Source organism: Tenebrio molitor, chromosome 1, assembly GCF_963966145.1.
Source record: "Tenebrio molitor chromosome 1, icTenMoli1.1, whole genome shotgun sequence".
In the NCBI taxonomy this organism is placed as follows: Eukaryota; Metazoa; Arthropoda; class Insecta; order Coleoptera; family Tenebrionidae; genus Tenebrio; species Tenebrio molitor.
The window spans coordinates 40,060,011-40,082,438 of NC_091046.1; the positions used below are offsets into that span (position 1 = coordinate 40,060,011).

At 35.7% G+C, this 22,428-nt stretch overlaps 1 protein-coding gene across 1 annotated transcript in view; it reads right to left on the bottom strand.

Annotated features, from left to right (window-relative positions):
* Positions 1 to 9,926: 9,926 nt before the first annotated feature.
* The window catches only part of LOC138136198 (voltage-dependent calcium channel gamma-7 subunit-like), a 67,316-nt gene continuing 54,814 nt past the window's right edge, over positions 9,927 to 22,428 (bottom strand). The window contains exons 5-6 of the mRNA XM_069055259.1: positions 16,486 to 16,706; positions 9,927 to 13,443 (exon numbers count right to left, since the gene is read on the bottom strand). Coding sequence (XP_068911360.1) covers positions 12,847 to 13,443; positions 16,486 to 16,706 — 818 coding nt within the window. The 3' untranslated portion in view covers positions 9,927 to 12,846. The remainder of the gene's footprint in view (positions 13,444 to 16,485; positions 16,707 to 22,428) is intronic.

The following is a 22,428-nucleotide window of genomic DNA, read 5'->3' on the forward strand; positions in this document are numbered from 1 at the left end:
GTTGCCTATTTCAAATGAATTGACTTGTCCATTTTAGAACTGAACATAGCCATTTTACGTTGTATATTCAGCGAAATAAAAAACGCAGTGTATACAATTACTTGAGTATTTCGCTAAGTTATTGTTAATTTTTGTAACTTTTACATTTGAATATGGATAAGAGCTTAACCAAGATATTCGTAATTTTCACAGCACAGAAAGTTCGTTCGAGAGACAGACTGTATTTGAGTTGATTTTGTTTTGAATGTGCCCCGAGTGGAATGGAATTGAGCTGAAAATACAAATCCATCATTCTGTTTATAGTTAAATTTTCATCATGTCAAATAAATTGTGTTGGAAATAAAAGTCACTAAGCAAGTTTAAAAACATTACAATTGTACAAACGCTGAATTATTTTCATTTGAAAACAAAGCAAAAATCAAATGAATAATATCATTTCTGAACAAATTGAGGTGTCGCTTTAGGTTAAATTGGCTTTTGTGAAAAATCGGCGAACGATATGTTTACCAATAGCACTTACAATCACACAGTGGCGGCTCGTGACTCGTTGACGAGGGAGGGCTCTGTCACATGTACAGTTACGGCCAAGGAATTCCGTCAGTTATTTTACTGTCAATTCGAAAAAACTTGTGTAGCCTAAAGTTTATTGTCAGTATGACTGACATTGAAAATTTTTGTGACAGAAGTTCTGTCACGCACATAACAAATCAAAATACCACATGACATCCATGTCAAAAATTCCAATGTGGGGTTAGAAATATATAAAACCTGTCTTACAGCTAATGTCAGTTGAATAACAACGACTGACGAAATTCCGTGGCCCTGACTGTATATATATTATACATGTACAGGCTGTTTCGTAAAAAACGCCGAAGGTCGTAGCTCCGTTATTTATTGTCCGATTTTAATAATAAAAAAAAAACAAGAAAATGGTTATAAAAACACTACAAAACGGCTTAATTTTTTTTATTTTTTTCAACATTAATTGTTATGTCAATTAAGTGTCACTTTGTTTTTTAAATAGAAACATATATGTATTTATTTATTTTTATTCTGGTAGAGAATTTTTTTCAATGACTTCAATGATGTCTAACACGTTGATTTTTGTCCAATAAAAATTCAAGAATATAAACAACATTTTTATTACGTTACAATGTTTTATTAATGAATTTGAAAAAAAAATCAAGCGCGTCGTGGATGTTTTAAATCACACACACCTTCTTCAGTCCACTTATCGTGTCCCCCAAACAGTTGGCACACAAAACAGAAAAAGGTATTTGTTTCTTCAAAACCACATAACCACGGCGTTTTTTATAAACACTCGTTATTAAACCGGCGGGTAAATGCAGCTTTGTTTTTGTATTGCTTCTGTTCATGAACAATATTTAAATTCGGCACTGGTCGACCGCTATTTTTTTAGATAAATTCAACCAAACTTCAGTTTTTTTAAATCACTTACTTTCATTTTGTCAACGTTAAAAGAGTGTAAATACTGCCAACACGGGCAACACGCGTTAAAATCTCGTTTGGAACGAGCCTATGAACGTTGGGCGCCGACTTTGCCTGCCACAAACGGCCTCGTGAAACTTGACGTTGTCATGGCAACGCAACTCGACGCTGCATTCCATTGATACAGGATACGCGATCGAGAGCTCCAGAGCTGGCCGCCCTCCCCAAAGAGGAGAATGAATAATATGAAACTTATCGCGGACAGAGTTAGGTTACTATCTACAACCTTTGCATACGCTACATTTATATTATTGACATAAAATAAATAAATCAACCAATCTTTAATAAAAAATTTAACACATTTAAAAGAATATATTTTCTTATTTCCTTTATAAATTTCTGGGAGGGCGCCGCCCCAGAGCCCCCCCTCACGAGCCGCCACTGCAATCACATATATTTTAAAAATAATGTAATGGATGTACCTACAATAATTATTGTAAATTAATATATTTATTCATAATGTAGATAACAAAGAAAGAATTTAAAGGTGATTTCCTCTCCGATGAAGAAAAAATTATTTTAAATTTCTAACATTATTACTATTATTACGTTACCTATTGTTATTTTACCTATTTTTTATTTGCAACAGCACGCTTTAAAGAAAAACTTGCGAATTAATTACCCAATGTTTTCAAAGATTAGCTTAACAATAAGGAAGACGATACACAATTGTCTTTGTGAGAAAGCTCATCTGGAAGTCCAGCTTTTGCCAGGCATATTAAAGCATCCAAGTAATTATGGTATCAAAGGCTTTTGATGACTTTTACTTCCTGTAATAAACTAGCGTCGTAAAGCTTTGCAAAGTTTTTAAATATGTCCGCAGGATAGCGGGCCTTGAGCTTAATTCTATTTTTAAAAAACATCCAGAAACTTAGCATAACAGTTGCGCAATTTGCAAAGGACCTAAGTCCGCAAGCATTTCGGTACAAAGTTGTAATTGCAAAGCAGTTACATATGAGCAACATTAATCCGAATATCCCGATTCAGAGCAGCCTTTCCGGGTTCCGGTCCCGGAGCGACAGCGGACGGTCCCCGCGATGCAGTCATTTGTTTTAATTACTAAAACAGAAACAAGAATCTGTGGTCTCTCCCTTCTGGACCCCGGGCTATTAATCATTTCACACGCTGCTTCGTCCCACCCCAAAATTACAATTGCTCGATATCGAATTTTAAACGTGAAACGGTCCCTCAAAGTGCCGGCTTCGCATCCCCGCCAAGACTGCTAGGCCTCCCCCGCACGCATAATTGCCAAAGAGGGATGAGGGTGTAGTCGCGTGAACAGACTTAACACGTTCGGAATTCGCTGAGTAGTTGGCGTATTACCTTATGATAAATTTAAATAAACACCGCTGTTGACTAAGGGGTGAGTTTAATAATAAAGTTGTTTAAATTGTGAATTGTGATAACGGCAGTCTTGGGACTGCAGGTGTAATCTGCTGCCTTAGGGGTTGTAGTAAAGTTTGCTTGCTTAAATCGTTAAATCCCGTTCAGGAACTTTACATGCTGATAGATCTGTTTCGCTTTAACTTCACCTTGGATATCTCATACGCCGCTCCTTTTCTCCATTATTTTTTCATTAAAACTTCCCAAGGCAATCCTATCTGAATGCGAAACGTTAGTTGAAAATCCAATTTATTTTCAATTATATAAACAGACTCTGTTTGGATTTAATTGGCACTTAACCATAAAAAATTACGGATCGGTACACGGATTTCCAAAAAGTCCAAAAGAACTGCCTGCAGCATTGCCCCGCAGCGATTGATCATGGATCGAAGAAAACATTAAAGCATTTGCAAACGTTCTGCAATATAATAAAAGCAACAAATATTGTACAGGGTATTTTACGAGTGATAATGAGCCCGGCGGCAACCCACAATACATTTGCAAAGCGAAAATATCCAGGTGTACCTTTGCAAATGTATTGTGGGTTGCATTTTCAAAAAAATTGCAAAAAGGTGCCAAATGAAGTACAATTTGGGGAACTTTATTTCTCATTTTTTTGCATTTGCACTTTTGTATAGAGCACTTGTTTTACACCTGGAATAAAACACTGGCTGCGTTTGTGCGTGTCAATTTTCCACTTACAATAAAAGCAGTGCTTGATGCACACGCTTGGTGGAAGCCCCAATGAAGGTTAAAAGAGTTTTCATTTCTGTGGATTCTCCAAGAAGTGCCAACTATTGTCATTAGCACATTTAAAAATAATCTATATTTAAATCTTCAAGTTATTTAAGTTTATGGGGCAAGAGCGTTATTTACGTAAAATTTAGAAAGGAAAAACAGGAATAGCAGGGTTGCCTTTACTCTTCAAGAGTAAAATTAAACATTACGACATTTGTCTACATTACAATTAAAAACGTCTTGTATACATTTTTAAAAAAGATTAAATCAAGCACTCTCTTCTCGTTTCATTTCAGCATCTCTTCTCAAAATTAAATCTCACCTTTTTAATTAAGAGAAAAATGTCTCAACCGATATTAATTAATCCTGAAAAGCCAAGAAAGGAAGCATCCGAGAGCCGAGAGTTTCGCTGACAATAAAAATAGGCCAGGACATGATATATGTGAAAGAAATTTAATTTCGAACGAGACGCTGTGTTTCTTTCTCGATGGGAATTGTCAATTTTATCTCGACTTTTTATTTTTTCAGCAGGAAACGATCATCGCATCGAAAGCGGTCGTTTACATTTTACAGAAACATAAAAAAATTGCACAGAATTTTATTTCTCTCTGCGAATTTATCTGCTTGTTTATTGGAATATGTTTTTGTTGACGTCCTCGCAAAAAACAGTTCAATAAATAATGTGCAATCAGAGTAGGCTACCAATAATAACACAAAACGTGTCGAAATTGTCAATTCAGCAGTTGCAGGTGTTGTTCGGATGAAATTTCAGGACGCGAGATTCGACTCGTCTCGGAGATTTGGATGATTTGTGGAGTAGTTTTATTGACGTGACTTCGTTCAGGTTAAAAGTAGGCCGCCATTTTGACGCCATATTTAAATCGGCGGTCTTGTGTGCTTTCCTGTTGTTGAGCTGGGTATTGGAAATTTTATAAATAGGTTCAGTTGTAGCTCCCGTCTCTCTTTCTCGGTTTCGTCTGTTGGTTGGCAAGTTGCTGAGTTGGGACGAAAGTTTCTGTTTAATTTCAAAGGATATTAATTTACGGTTTGGCTCAATAAAGAGTAAAATTATTGGAACTAAACACGAATTTCATGTTTTGATTAAATTAACTTTGCCGATTGATACTGAAAGTTTGATTATTACACTAACGAACTTGCGGGTTATCGTTGACCGCCGAAAAAAAAACTATGATCATTGTTAACGAGAAAACGAGTGCGTTTTATGATTATTTCCACCACATGATTAGCAAACATCATTTATACACAATATTTTTCATCTATTCTTTCAATCTTAATTAAATAGAAATGAAATAATAATAATATTGGGTGATCCAAAAGATTGTGGAAAAATATGGCAACTATGTACAAAAATGTATGTGGCAACTGTGTGGGTGGGGTTGATTTTTCTTATACATATTTTTTCTACGATCGTGCAAAAAGTGAGTGTTCATTGCATTGTTTTTAGTGGAAAAAGTGCCTCTTAATTGCAAGATTGCAAGATACGTCTACGATCGTGCAAAAAGTGAATGTTTATTGCATTTTTCACTCACAACGCACAGGACGGAACTGTTGTTTATCGTTGTTTTTTCTCGTTTTTTTTGTTCTATCGTAGAAAAAATGTTGTATGCAACACGTGCACTTGACATGTTGTCCCACTCGCCTGCGGCTCTTGGGACAATTTTCACATCGCGTGCAATAATCATTCACTTTTTGCACTTGTTGCATAAATAACTATTGTTATTAAGTATGAAGAAAAAAAAACAGAACAATAAAGTTCTAAAAGAGAACTCGGGAAAGTGTAAAGCTTTCAGATGAATTGAGGAACATCTCGCAATCTCCAGTGAATTTTACTGAAGAGAAAGCTGAAGTAATAATTTCATTAACACGACATCCACGTCGGAGTTTATTCATAGGACCACACAATACTGAAATCAAGTGACGAAACTATGAAGTGCTGACAATGGAACGCGACTCCCTAGCGGCCACCCATCCAAACACTGACCGCACAGGACGTTGCTTAATTATACTGATCGTGCTTTCATAGCTGTTGGGCTGCGGGATTACTATTGTGTTCTGACGACACGGCATTCAGGCCGGATTAATTTACTATTACAGGTCAAGTAATGATATGTAAATCTTTAAATCAGTATAATATATTATGACTTATTTTTGCTACATGGCCATTCTTTTCGTCCTTTTGAGACGGAAGTTGTTGCATATGCTACATGCTATTGCATGCTATTGTGTAGGTGAGTGGAAGTGGAAACTGAAAATGTTGGTGTGTTTGTGCAGCTTCTGTTAGTTAATTTGAGTGCAGCAAATGGGATGAATGGTCTAATAATTTGACATTTGTCTCTGTCTAACTAACTGTGTAATGTTTGTAGAAAGGTATTTACATGACCATTGCTTTGACAGCACTATTTGAGTTAAAGTGGTCAAACTTCCAGACGAATGGAGCAGTTCAAAGGGCCGAATGTTCAGTCTGCTGTCTGACCTCTCGGCAACTATTCCATCATCACACATGATACAATTTGCGTATTTGTTGACTGGCGTTGTTTGAAAAAGGTAAAGGCGTAAAGGACCCATCCGCCTCGTTAGCGCTCCCTCCGCTTTGCTGAAATATTCATGCTTTTTAACATATCCATTTTGTGCATGTCCTCAAAACGAACGAGCTTATATTTCCAGAGATACTAAAGCTAATACCCACTGACACTTCTCGAGTGAACTTCCAGGCTCGTTTATTTGTAATGTGAGGTTATGAAGTTTTTGTTCGCAAGTTACCACTTACCAACGCGGTGCAATGCTTTCAGGTCGTTCTAATTCTTTGAGCTGGCGCTTTGAAGCTCGTAAATTTCAATTTATCACGGAACCTTTCATAACCCTTTTGAGGAAAAATCTCGCTCGAATCATAAAATTTTCTATAAATTGTTGTTTAATAACGGCCTGCTTTATTTTACGGCAGTCTGAAAACAAATCTGGGTTCGCATGCATCCGCCCCTGTAATACTTTTCGGCTGAAAGCTTTTATCTAGATTTCGTAAATGCGATGTTATAACACTATTCGCGGTTCTACGGTTCTAGTGCCTCTCTAAAAGCTCCGACATTGTTCTCATTTTCTAACAAATAATTCCCATTTCAGATTTCGCGATCTTATATTACGTACATATCAAGAGCTAAAACACGGAGGAAAACGAGCGGAGCTGCAATCACGCATTATGGCGCTGGGGTGGAATCAAAATTTACTATTTTTCATACCCAGTTCTACCAACATTTTGACGCACCGTCGTTCTACCTTCTGCAACTGAATACCCTGAATAAAGTAAACTTATCCACATTTTTATTAAACGGCAGCTAATTTTCTTTTCACAGAAAATGAATGAGATATACAAGAAATTCTTTAAATTTTTTTATGGATGATACACGTAAGGCAGTTGAGGATTGGTTTCTTCAATAATTCGTTAGCAACTGATAATGGTGGATAAAAAATTAACAACTATTTGTCATTCCGTTAATGAAAGACGGGACACTGAGATATTTCTGGGCTTTTCAGTCATATTTGAAAGGACCCTTGATGGGTTCAGTCCTTGATGGGTTCAGTAAAGGGTGGTAGTAGGTAGTAGGATGAAAACGTCGACCTTGATGTGAGATTACCCAGAAAAAAACCCACTCCTCGTCAGGCTGTCCTGAGATTCGAACCTAGCACCTCTTGAGTGCAAAGTGGCGCCATACGTGCTTGGCCACAGTGCTCGGCGATGACAACAATGGTAATTACCGTCACTTAAAAATCGGAAACAGAAGAAGAAAAATGCAAAATTCGTTCATACTGAGGGTAGTTCAAGTGTCTTGGAAGAATTACTCTTCTGAAGAAAGAATTACCCCTAAAAATTTGAAAACATTTCAAAATCTCCAAGAAAGACGAAGAAATCAAAATGAAAGAACCGGATTTCTTTGGATTGTGTCTCCGTTCGCGACACAGGAATGCAGAATCTCCTGTGGTTATTTATTAAAAAAACTTCCATCTGAATCAGCAAGTGTAGGATCTACAGACGTCAAAAAGATGCAAATTAACTACAAAATGAATTTTCGAGCCCTCTTCCCGATTCCCAAACGTCGTATTTTTAAAATAAATGTTTGTCCTTGAGTCCTTGCCCTTACTCACACACGCTGCTGAAATGGTAGAATGTTTCCACTTACCTCAGCCTTTCGTTTCTGTTTTTTTTGTCATCCGTGAAAATTCGCCAACGTGGAGAAATTTAATTAATGCCTTTTCATCGTTGCAGAAGTGCCGGTTTCACGTCGAGAAAAGCCGGGAAATGTTTGCATAATTGCATAATTCTGACCGGACCGATATCTGCGTGTTGATTGTTATCTACGGTTAATAGCAGATAAAAGCCAGTGGAATCGATTGTTTCAAATAATTATGTATAAAGCAGATAGCGAATAATCGTCCACGATCTGACTGCTCATTGGCAAATGATAATTTATAAGCCTGATGGGTTTTAGTGTTTCAAAGGCTTCAGAGGCTCAAAGCAGAGACCATAATTCCGTTATTGAATACACACAGATTCGGACCACTAACAAAGTGAAGATAATTTTTCCAAATACATAGATAAATTAAACGTTAATAGAAGAGTTCGACAGTCTAATCGCCCAAATTGGGTTATTTTGGAGTTTTGGCCGTTTTTAGCTAAATTGCGTCGAAGTTAGTTACAGAGTTTCCACTTTGAATATGTAATTATAACCAAGCTGTTAACTACTTTGAACTAGATACTTAATTTAATTACTGTCTATTATATGGTTAAATTCTATTTTATGTATGCTTTACCGCACGTAAATTACAATTTCGGAGCTCACTACGGCCTCTGGGTTAATGAAATGATGGTGGCCACCTATATACATTACCACCATGGTCATGACTTGTTTTTAATACAAATAGAAGGACTATAATAGAGCAGGATAACGGCACTCGGTCACAAAAGGATAACACGTAGATACACATTTATCTGTGCGAACTGAATAGGGGGCAATTTTAATTAAATTTTACATGTTCGTGGAAATTAATGCACACATACGCACCTAGTTCACACTAATTTTACCAACACGTCGTCGAGTGGCCTCATTAAAAACTGAACGACCAGATGAGTCTCAAACACGAGCGAGAAAGTGGAAAAGAAACTCATGAGGATTGTTGCAGCTCCATACTGTTGGTGGTAAACAGAGGACTTCGTGCTTAAGAGGCTTACAAATGGATCATTACGTATTCTGGCGCAGATCGTATTCACTGTTGCACCACTTGCTGGAAGTCGTCTGCGACCTGATTATTGTTTTTGTTGCAGGTGTGGAAAAGTAACAGCTCTGGGTAACTTTTATTGTTTTATTTTAACAAATAAAAGTAGTATTAACAAATCACAAACCTTTTATATTACGGGGATTAATGATAATAATACCTTATGTATCACAGCAATTACAAAGTTATTTTTTTAATAAAATACAACCAAATGTACGATTAACATTTAAGATACGATATGAATATTTGATTTGTCGTTATGAGGTAAACGGATGCCTTGAAACGTAAAAGAACGAAACCGTGGAGTAGGAAAGAAAGTCGGTAAAACTGCGATCGTCGAATGAGAGAAGTGGTGTGAAAACATACAAGGACGAGGATAAACATATTTTTTGCAGGAGGTTTGATTATTTTCTGTCGGTCAGTGATTTCACACAAGCAGAAAAATTTACTCTTGCTATATTTGCCCATTTTGTCCGCACTTTATCCTTAGATTTATTTTTGCCTAAGAATAACATGTTAGCTGTACAAAATTATTAATTATTTAAAATTTATTTATCGTTATTTATTTATTTTAACTTTTCATTCTGAATTTAAAGTTTTCATTTATATCTTAACGTTTAATTTCGCAATTTTCTAATGTTCCCCCTAACATTGAATATTGAGTTACTAAGGAAATTATAGAAAATTATTAATTTGTGTAAAAGGTTCTAAAATCCTAAATAGAAGGTGTGAAGTAATTCTTCTAAAAGCATTAGCCGCAGTACCTGTGGTCGAAGAACCCTAACGTTTTTATACTGCAAGCCCTCTCGTTGAAAAGTTAGTGCTCCTTGGATTTTCTCATGGGCTATGAGTCATATCTGCGCAAACGACGAATATCGGTCTCAGTAGCAGACCGGAAAACATCGTAGTTTCGTCTCTCTCTCTCGTCTATTTGTATGTATTTGAATTAGAAAGTAGTCGACGCAGTTTTCATTTATTTATTTATTTATTTATTTATTTATTTATTTATTTATTTATTTATTTATTTCCAAGGTTACACTCCATGAGAGAATCTAACACCTCTAACTAAAGTCCATTCAAAAATCAAAAAACCACCACCTCTTGCTTTAGGTTGGTAAAATTTAAAAAACCCTAGGTAGATATTTTTTCATACTATGTTGGTAACTATAAATTATGTCATTTATTTGATTCAAAATAAAATTCAGTTGCTTTGAATCCCGTTCACATTGTTTTATTAGCGGCATGTTTCATTTATTTATTGATTCTTATTATTTTTACTTAAACATGCCCAGAAAAAAAGACATTTAATAAACACTTAACCTCAAAATTACAATTCTCACCAAACTTTACACTAAACAGCGTTACCGATAGTAATTATCGAGGAAAATGTGGCGTTGGTGGTTTTTGATTTTTGAATGGACTTTAGCTTAACACAGAAGCAGGGACGTAAATAAACAGATATTTACATTTTTGAAACCTACTCTGCAGTTAAAAACAAAACGTACCCTCTACCCTGTTGAGCTAAGTGTTGCCTTTCTTAGCAGAAGGTGTCAAATCCTTTGATTATGAAGATAAAGTGCATTGTAACGTTAGAGTTCTTGGATGACTATACATAACTTAATACAGCAGATAGAAATAGGAGGGATAAATTACTTCTACAGTTCGTTTTTTGGTCCAGTTCTATCTCAGTTTCACCCTAGATTTCCCCTAGATCATTATTGAGGTTATGTTGCATATGTTTGTGAGTTTGCGACACGTGTGTCAACGATGAAAGAAAAACGAACGAAATCAAAGACAAAAGAAACAATTTGGGTAATAAATGCACAAATCGCAGTAAATACAAATGGAACGTTATTTACCTGGTGCTGGGAGCATTTCTCAAACATTTTATTTTTTTGTGATAGTCTCTATGCTCTACTTCTGAACTAAGAAGTAAATCACAACCTGAAGAACCTTGTAGAAGTTCCAGCATGCAGAATCGTGAACTTTTACCCTCGCTTCAATTTTCAAGTCTGGTAGAATGTGGCACCGAAGAAAATTTTAATTTGAAGTGGTTCTAACAGGGTTTTTGCAAAGATCTACTGTCTGCTTTGTAAGTGCAAGCATCAAAGAAATTGCATCCATAATAATGTTTCCTTTGAATAGTCGTAATTTTGAGTAACCTTTACAAATTTCTCTGTATGATGTCAACATCACTTTGGTTATTTGTTACATTCAGTAAATCCTTGCTATGACTCTAGTCTAATGCTATGAGAAGAATTAAAACATATTTGAACTGATATTGGGTCATTAATTTAAATATGCTGTCTAGCATGTAATTGGAGATATTTGTTTCTTTATTAAAAATGTTTAATTTTGTCGTAAGTAATTGTATTTTATATACTTAGCTTATTTTCTTTAGTTTAACATTTTTTTTATAGAATTATCTAGACACAAAATACAAGGTGATTCACGAGTAATAATGAGCCTACAAAATTTGTGATGCAACCAACAATACATCTTCCCTATAGTTTTTTAATTAATTATTTCACATAATGATTTTGATTAAATTTGACAAATAAGGTCGGGCATGTTGACTATGTTGTATAGATGTTTTCATATTTGATGGCGGAAACAAAAGACTGAGAAATGTCACAAATTTGTATTGTCAGTGTCAAATTTCTCAAAGACGTTCGTGATTTCGACAGAAATGCAGCAAATTGGCAATAAGGAAGTTATTAATCGTCGAACTAGAGACATAATTTGTAATACGTTTGATTACATGAGAATAACTTTTCCTTTTGAAGCACTGACAAAAATTGATTTCCTTAGAATTTATTTTTCCAATCTATTTAGCGAAAATTTAAATTTACCTAGACATTTCTTTTTACGGCGTTTATGAGAAATTTGACACTGACAATACAATTTTGTAACATTTCTCAGTCTTTTGTTTCCGCCACCAAATATGAAAATACCTCTATAAAATTAAAAAATGTATATTCTTTAAATCCACATAATAGGTGCAAATGTAATGTTGGCTGCGTCACAAATTTCGTTAGGTCGTGAATCACCCTGTCTTTTAAGCAACATTTTCTTGTGAATTCTTGTTATTATAATGATGCTATAACGTTTATTTAACAACTAGCTCTTGCCAGCGGCAAATTTGACAACGTCAATATCAAGCTGAATTTTTTATTTAAATTTATTTAAAAGTTCCTCTGCTTGAGCTGTCCTTTATCGACTACTGAAGTGTCGTGAACGAAGAATAAATAGCTACAGCAAATTTATACAGATTTCAATCCGTTTAAAATCATCAAAATAAGGAAAAAAATACTTCAGACCACAAAAAAATTAAAGGAAGAATTACGAGTGTGTTGAGAATTAATTTGTAACGTAAAGAAACATTTGACGTGACTGGACGTCGATTCGACTAAAATCCATGAAAGAAATAAGCTTGGCGAGCTCACTACACCGTAAAATTAGGTACAGATTTATCATGACTGCCCACCTCAACAAGTGCAGGTTTGTTGTAACATTTTTTATGACTTATCTACATGGCAAGATAAATTTTAGTGAATTAATGCGACGTACTTTTTAGTTTGTTTGGCAAATTACGCTGCGATTTTTACGAATTCAGCCTAGTTGTGAAGTCACTGGCGCAAGTTTTTTTTTTATCATCCTGCCAAACCCCACTCGGGTAAAATATGAATTATCCCGGTCCTCGCACTGTTTCGAACGAAACACAACGGGCCTGCACTGCAAACAATTTCTCGTCTCGTCCATTCCATGTATATGCGATTTGCGTGTAATATTTGCAATTTAACGTACCCCAGTTGTAAATTAAGGACCGGTTAACAAAGTCAGCGTCGTGATCATTTGTAATGCAGGCAGAAATTTCGAGTGTGCCCTAGGGAAGTTTTAGAATATTTTTGAGTGTAAACTTTTCGCTCGTCATACCGCGCTTCCGGAATAACTTAACGTGTTCGACCTCTTGCCGAAGTCCGCGAATCCGGTGTCGGGTGTTTGGAAAGTCTCGATTTTAACACACTTCTTCCTCGGCCTTTGATGTTGCAGCGTCTTGCTTTTCGAGCAGTATCCACTCGAACTGTTCGAACTGGAGCTGCCGACCTCGGAGACGCCGAGGAATCCCTGGTGGAGGGTGGTTCCGGGGTGCGGCATCGTTCCATATTTATTAGCCGGCGAGAAGGAGAGCGGCGCCGCCGAGTTGTGGTTCTTGATGGTGATGGGGATGGTCTGGCCGGCCAGGGAGTGCCCACCCCCGCTATAGTTCTGCTCGATCACTCCCGAAATTAAAGCACTAGTGTTGAGGTCCGTCACCGCGAACTCTACGCACTTGTTCGTGGTGCACACGTCCGGGGGCGTCTTGTTCAGCAGGGGCCCGCACTCGGCCTCGTACTTGGGACGGTCTGTGGTGGCGGCGTCGTATTGAGGGCGGGGCGGCGGGCCCGCGTGCCGCACCAGGTACTCGCTGGACAGCCGCTGGTGCTCCCGCAGCTTGCGCTCGGCCCCCGGGACCATCTCCCGCACCTGGAACATTAAAAAGGATATTATGGGATGGCGCCCGCTCCGTGGGGATCAATTCGAGGCCGTTTGACTTGTAAAGAAATCGCCCCGGCGGCGGCGGAGATATCGGATGATTAAGTAAAATGCTCCCGGGGGACCTCGCGTTCCGGGATTATCGCTGCGTAACCGCCTAAATGAATAAAATACACCAGAAAGCTTTACATTATTCGCACTATGGAATTCTTGCGGCAACGTGAATCGCAATTATTTTTCGGGTTTGATTAGATTACGGACATTGAAAGAAAATGAAAAGCGAATAAGGGAGATTTTTGATGGAATTCTCTCCCAACGTTTGGATTTTCCAAGTTACATGTTGGATCATTATGCTTTGTGCGTCGGCTCAAAGCTTAAAGGTCATTAAAGAAGTCAATGAAGGATACCATACTAAAGAGACGAGATTTGGAAAACTCGATCTTGTAAATTGTTATTTGACGAAAAATTTAAAGAATTAAAATTCAAATCGACGCTAAATAAGGTTTTATGTTTCAAAGCTCCTTCAAGTTATTTTTCTTTATTTTCCACTACACAGATCTTCTATTTACTTACCTATTCCTGTTGTCTTTAAATTTGTAATATCGAAGTCATTAACATTGTATTTCAAATTTTAATATAATTATGAAACTTCTTGTACTATCTAAAGAAATTATGAAAGGAGGAAAAAAAACTTCTATTTCATTGTTGTCTACTTTAAAGGAAGGAATTACTAATACAAACTGTTAACAATAATATTTTTCCAACAGTTCAAGGTTAGGAGTAAAAATAAAATAAATCAAATGAAAAGTGGAATCGATACAAAAATCGGTACATAGTTGCTTTAAGAATAGTAAATTTTGTAAAAATTAAGAGGAATTACTAAGTACTGCATAATCCAAAATCCAAACTACTTCAAAGCCACAAAGGAAGTTTGAAATGCAGCGTAGGTGAAAAAAAAAAATGGCAATGAAATTCTTTCACAGTCGTCTTGATCATACATCTGTTAACGTACGGTATATAAACTACATAGTAATTTCCCAAAATATTTTATAATGAATGTCTGTTATTGTGAAGAGTTTGTAGGTTATGCGGAGTCATAAAAGAGAAAATAAGAAGCAAGCTTCAGAGAGGGATTTTACTACTTGATGGTAATGCCCCAGTTCACACAACTCAAGTTGCAAAGCGTTCTTTATGGGAAGTAGCATTTAAAGAAATCGATCATCTACTATACAGGTTTATAGTAGCGGCCGAGTAAAATGAGGGAATCTGGCTTTACGTAAGATGACAAGCCTGACCAGGTAAGAATGCAACCCAAAATACATTTCACATGCATAGATTGTGTTTTGGTATTTAAAAATTAAATCAGGAATTCAAGTAGGTATTCTATTAGAAAACACTTTTAGAACGGGTTTCACCAACGCCAGTTAAAGTTAACTGTAGGTTAAAATGCTTCCTAAAATATTCAGGAAAATTATTTTAATTGATTAATTACTACATTTTATAAAACATGATATACAAGGGTGTATTTATGAAATGTACCGAAATTTTACTTACGAGGTTGTAGGACAACGTAGAAAACTAAAAGCAATTTAAAAAAATTGTAGCTCAAAAAATAAATGTCATTTTATTTTTTGCCATAAAATTTTTTAAATATTTTTTCCGAGTTCTACATGAAGCCAGTAACTCGTGATTAAAATATCTCCACAACTTTCAAAATCACCCTGTATTATAAAAAAATCGAAGTTTTACACAAAGTTGGAGAATAATTAGTTTTCCACTAATGAAAAAATAATTCAATTGTTTCTTTTATAAATGGATTTGAATAAATAAGTTGGTTGTATTTTTACAAAAAATACTGATCGCTGAAACAATGAACATAAGAGACTAATGGACTTTAAATTAAACTTGTTTGTTTTTTTGTAAGAATTGGTACTTATTTTGTTTTTATCTTTTTTTCTCTAAACCTCCGAGAAGAATTCACTTGTTGAAATTCAGTTTTAAACAGTAATCACTTGTTATTCGAGAACTGTTTTCTTGATCAGAAGGTTTTCTTTGCGAATCATTTCCCTACTTCTTGTAATATCTGCACCCTTAAGTTCCGAACGTTTTCAGTGAAAAATGTGTAAAGTTTGAAATTAATTTCTTAGACGACTCTTCAGAACGTTCAATTTTAGTTAAACGAATCCGTATGTGGTTGTATGTCAGTCTGCGCGTCTGAGAAATGAGAATTTAACTCGCATTACGTAGACAATCAGTGTAATTTATTGTTCCAGAAAATCTGATCCCAAATTCATTACAAATTACACTCTCTATTCAGGTGATTTTGACAGACGCAGTCTACAATTACAAGAGCTCGTTTCGGTCTGCGTAATTACTGTATCAGTTCGATGAATTTGAATTTTGCATAAAATTAATACAAATACTGAATTCATTGATGTTTTAATATGATTCGTAAATAAAGTTGTAATTTTAATTACGTTTTTGTTCTAAACTGGAAAATTAGTTGATTTCTTTGAAGAGGTGACGTTCGGAACATTTTCTTTTCATCCGATTCGGCTCGAAGAAATTAAAGGGGGAATAAAATTTGTTTGAAACTAGCCTTCAGCTACGCCGTCACTTTTTAACAGGTGTGACAAAGTGTTCATAAAAACGTTCTCGGTTAGTATAACCGGAAGGTGTATCCATTAACGGGAAAAACTTTATTACATCCTTGTTTGTTCGGGCTATTATCGTCCCGTTGTAGATGAACAACATTTTTGCTTGGCAATTCGGCAAATAAAAGCGTTAACTTTTTGATGAAGGAGCTTTGTTTTAACCCCGAAGATAGTCTAATATGGATTTGAGGCAGATCCCGCGCTTTAGTCGCCGCAAAATGAATTTAATAAAACCGCGGGACTTTAAAAATGTATTCAGAGTTATTAAATCTGTTCTCAGGAGGAATTTGTTATTGTTCCTGGCGGGAGAGTGATACCGTCGCGATCTGGGTAATGAGACGGCGGCAGACACATAAACATGGAAGGGAATAAAACGTACCATTTCATCGACAGAAGGGAATCTGTTGAGATAGCCGGTAAGAGAGAAGACTGCAGCCATTTTTGTCATAATAAAAGCCGCCCCCGCCGTGAAGAAACACCAGCCGTAGCGGTAGTCGTAGACGGGGCCGGAGGGGGGCTCCTTGTGATATTGTGTTATTTCCATCAGAGTCTCTGACAGAGCAGATGCAAAAACCACCAGACCCGTTCCCAAAGAAAGCCCTGAAACAAAAAGATTATCTGACTGCAGACTCGAGCAATGTCATACCCGAGACAATACAACGAAAGCTGTACCCCATTTCTAAAGGGAAATTTCGCCGTTGCGCAGGAATGTTTTCAAATAGTTGCCGGCAATTTGTAAGGACCCTTTAAACCAGAGTTAAGATATCTCCGCGAACGTGAAAACTAATTAATCATTTCGAGTTCGGCGTCTCCGGCGTATCGCGTTTTTTGCCCGGCGAAGAAAGCTCCCCGGAAATAATTTTATTGTCACTTACGGACACGTGTGTTAAAATTCGAAAGTAGTTTTTATCTAGTAATTTAGTTGTTGTCATCCCGCATCATACATCTTGCGCTGTCAAACGTGAAAGCTTTTTTTATATTTCGTAGCATGCGCCCGAGCTGTACGTGTACAGAAAGCTGAAGTGAATAACGAGTAAAGAGCTTTCGCAGCTTTTTTGCCGAATCTATTTGCTAAAAAAAGAATAAATAAACCGCAAATCCGGCAGTATATCAAGTCGATATTGAAGTTTCCTCATAAAAAGGCATTTTTTATCGGCGCTCGCCCGATTTCTGCCGAATTTAACGGCAAATAAACAAATTATGTTGGCGGCCACGTTTGTTCTAGTTGCTCCTTCTAATTTCGCTTCCGAACGATAAAATAATAAATGCGTCACGGTAGGATGTTCGCTCGTTTCGGTCGGTACGCCGTGTTGGTGCCTGTTTGTTAATTTCCAAAATAATTGCGCTCCGTTTCTACTGATGACATGAAAATAATTAGATGTGACTGTTCAAATGAATGAACCAATTTATTCGAAATCAGAGAAATTATTTTGGAATCAATTATAGTTTCATTATACCGAGCCATTCATTAAGTTTATTTATGTAAATTCAAATCATCTGCCAAAATTGCTGACACGAACAAAACAACGCTTCCCGGCCAAGTCACTGTTGGTTTTCATCATTTGGAAATACAAGACTACAAATTAACGGTGAAACGTTGCACGTGCACGACACAAAATTAGTCTCTATGTAATTACGTTTATAAACAACGACATTAAACAATAATATTTATATTCTGTAACAGATGCCAATACAAATGTTTCAGCACAAACAAAATACGATTTGTTACGTTTCTGCGACCCTACCCTAATTAACAATTACATTGCAAGAGTTTTATTTGATTTCTGTCAACTTTTGGTATTTTACAGTTCCTATTCTGTGGTGACAGCCTTTGACTTATACGAAGTGGATCATTATGATGCAACCAACAATACACGTCCCCCATCGATTTTTTAGTTTGTTTTTATTAATTATTCCATGTACATAATGATATTGATTACATTTGATAAACGTAATTTTTTGCTAACGTAAACATTTTTTTTATTAATTGGAATTGACAAATTTTCAGAAAAAATAAAAAAAAATATTATTTTAATAAACAGAACGTCATCATCACCACATTTCAAAATCTACAATTATTTTCTCTGTATTTATGTTTATGATACTCTACATACAGAAACAGTGGTTACAAATTCGCTTGAAAATTCCGAAATTAATACCGGAGATAAACATGAAGTCCGTTTTAAATCCTCTTCAAATCCGAGTTGCCGCATGTTTAGGATTTGAAAACATAGATTTGTAATAAAGTAAGAATTAATATAATATAAAATAAAACACAATTAAGAGTAAATTACATATTAGTTCGGGTAATTTACGGTTATAATTATTCTTTGCTGGTATACTCCGTACGGTGATAGATTGCACGTTTTTAAATTCTAGTTCCAAAACATAAAGCAGTGAAAAATACTAAACTCTCCATCTCAATTGTTTAACGTTATGTAGAAAACCGTTGTATCCCTGCAGATTAATTCCCGCCAAACCAGTTTCTGTGTCTGTCTTCTGTCAAAAAACGTGCAATCTATCAGTGTACGGAGTATACTAGATAGACAAAATGGGCGGTATCACGACACCGTTATTAGAGTTGCCGTTAACTAAATTCGTGATTAAAGTAAACAAAAACGATATAGATTTATGCAGTTATAACCTGCCAGAAAGAGATGAATTCGTCACCAAGGTAATTAGAGTGATGATTAAATTTAATAAGGGTGTCGTGATACAGCCCATTAAGTTTTAATCAGTTTTTATTTTTAACCTCAAAATTGAAGTATTATAGTTGGCTCTATTTTTAAATTTCCAGAAGTGAAAAGATTCAAGTGTCCAAGTGTTAATTGCCAGTGGCAGTAAACATTAGTACGGTTATTAATTTATAAGTACAATTAAAATAACCACGTTCTCTTTAAAATTAATTACTCAGCTGCCCGTCTAAATTAATAGAAGCCTGTTGCTAACACTTTTTAATTAATCACAGGTCTGGGGCCGAGTCTTTAAATATATAATTCGCACTTTATCAAGCTTTACTAAATTTATATGGTATTAAAATTAGCGATGTCGGTATTTTTTTTATGAATGCGGTAATGAGGTGAAACTTTGGCCAATAATTCAATTTCCATCGTAATCCAGTTTCGTTGCACATCTTATTGTTGGCGCATCTGTCGATAGGTTAATAATAACCGGTAAATTTGCAGCTTATTTATGAGTGCCGCCGGTAAAGTTATGCAGATCGGTGAAATTTGCAGCGTCTAATCTATTTTCCAGGCAGGATTTTAAATATACGGCGGCGCTCTTTAACTTTATAACGTCTCCGGTGATTTATGAGAAGTTCATCGATGTATGACGGCTCATCTCCAACAGTTAAATGTAAGCTTCAATTTGTCACGTGTCGTCGAAAATCCTACTAAAAATTAGTTCTTCAGTAGTCTGGTTCAATATTGCTTGAAAACTGCCAGGTCGGATAGGAAAAGAAATACAAGAAAAGCATAGTAAATCTCTAAATCCTCGCGGTAAATCCTCCTCGCTCGTAGTGGCCACACCTAAGCTCCCGCACAACTTATCAAAGCTCAGCCTTGAAACCTGAAAGACGACTGCCGTCTATTTCATAACCGGTTCACATAATTGCGAACTTTATTTCTTCAATTAGGGCGGGGGCGGCGACGCTTCGAACTTTATTATCTCGACTCGTCAACATCCAGCCAGAATTACACAGCCGTTTCAAAGTTAATTGCAACATTAATGATTATATTGAATTTGCACCAGTTACAGGATCTTACACTGCCGATGTTGCAAACACTGCAATACATAAAATATTAGAAAATTCGAACCGACAGAATGCTTTTTCAAAGCTTTTGCAAAAATTGTTTTGTTAATTTTGTAATGCAATAATTTTACTCATAAATTAAAAGAACAAACAATTGAAACTCTTTGGTCGTCATCCGCTTCAATTTTTTAAATTTATATTTATTTTTCAAATACAGTGAATTCCGCTTAATTTGTGTCAGATGGTCAAAACACTAAACGAAATCTATAAAACACTACTCATTTATTTTGTTTCTTACTAAACATTATAAATATGGGACAATAAAGGCCCATACACAATGGCGTTAACGTTACGTCGATGTTAAAACGTTAATGTTAACGTTAGATCTAGAAATTCAAAATTACATGTATTTCATTGTGGACGTTCACAATGACGTTATGATGAAAATTAATGTTGCATGATATTGTTAGCGTTAACGTTAGTTCTAGAAATGTTCTGGATTCTTAACGTTACATTCTAACATTAGCCAACGGAAATAATTTATAAAAAGTACTGAAATACATGTAATTAGATCTAACGTTAACATTAACGTTTTAACATCGACGTAACGTTAACGCCATTGTGAAAGGGCTGTTAGCCTTTGAAATAGTTTAGTTATTTTACAACAAATAATTTTTTCCATGATCATTGGATTTTAGTGGTTTTTGCTCACTGAAAATAGTTAGCTAAGATGGCAATTGAATCACTAGTGAGGAAATAAGATTTTCTCACTAGCGAGCAAAGTGAAAGTTTTGAGAGTTTGTGGATAGAAGGCGCCAAATATGTTGTACTGCAAGGTTGGTAGAACTGACTAATTTGTATAGTAGGTTACCTCGTTGCCATTTAAAACAATACTTTGAATTTTTCCCCCCGCAAAAGTTACTCGTGACGTCGTAATGCACTAAACTTTTACTACAGAGTCTGTCGATCATGCATTAGATGTTCCCTCACTAGAATAAAACCCAATAAACCACCCAATAAACCCCACCGAGCTTATAAACCTTGGGTTCTATTCGAACACTTAAAATTTCTGGCTTGATTTTACGTCATAAGTTACTTTTCCCCCCGCCCCCCAGTTTTCAACGAGGCAACCTACTATACAAATTAGTCAGTTCTACCAACCTTGTTGTACTGAAAGTTTTTTTAATCTGTTTTTAAAATACTTTCTGAATATTAGTAACTAAAGCTGGTCTTATTTTTGACTTTTAAATTTGTAACATGTTATTTAGATTTCAATTTACGAAAAACGTGAAACTGCTTGGGTTAAACTTCTGCGAAAATTCATGCTAAATGCATTGTGTGTTGGTATCACTGATTCAAGTAAAATCAGTAAACCAATCACAAACATGCGACGTTTAACAACATAACCTCTGTTGTTTCGAATTTTGTTGATCCACGTTTTGTTCTGAAGAACTGTTTTCGTGAGTTCCCTGTTGGGCTAATTTTGTAGAAATTATTGTTTCAGTGATTTTAACAGTTGTGAAAAATAGTGATGCAGCTAGATAATGATAGGTCAAATTAAAAAAGTGACAAAAAATGCTGCCAGAAATTTCGATTCCGCGACTCTTTTTTATGATCATGGAAAAATCAGATTCAACACGCATGAGCAAATATGGATTTAATCACTTGTACGGTTGGGGTCCTCGTCTTCGGCTCAGACGCCCAACTTCCGTACTCTTGATTAAATGCACTACTTTGCTCACTTGTATTGAAAATAGCTATTCTTGAAACATCTCGAAAGCTGCTACAGTATGATTTTTTTAATAAGGTGACATCAGTTCCATCCAGTTTAAATGTGTCTCGCTCTACATTCTATCGGGTGTTCATTTAAGTTCCCAGTCAAAGTTGGAGTTGGAGAGTCGATTGTGAATGCACCACTCGTGTAAAAATACAAACAACGCAAAAACTGAGGTAAGATTTGAACAGCTGATCCGTTCACAATCGACTCTTCGACGCCAAATTTAACCGGAAATTTAAATGAACACCCCATATGTATATATTAATTACAAAAGCTGTAAAAATTGTTAAACATGAAAACAAAGATCGTGAAACGCTGCGATAATTATTTTGATTTTCTCTTCCCAGTCGTTTGTTTCTATGTGTAATATCATTTAAAATATATATATTTTTTTTTAAGAAATGGTGGATGCGCTGGGAAATTTGTGGAATATTTCCTAACAAGTGTGGAAATTAGAAAAGTTTCTTAATTTGGTCAAGCACTTAAATTTTAGTTTTTCTAAAAAATGTCAAATAAAGTAGAAAAGAAGAAAGAATTTTTGAGCTACTATACTTACTATTTCTGATATTCTTTGGAAAGGAAGAAAAGTACAATCGTAAAATTTTAATTACATAAAAATAAAATCTTTTGAAATTACATATTAATTTCTTTAAAGCGAAATTAAATAATTTAAGCAATAAATTAAGATACCGAGTATTTTTGGGCAACATAATGAGATTTTGTGTTCGATGAATTTATCATTGCATCGCTAAAGTTTTGTTATTTGTCAAACTCTTGATTGATGGATCTGT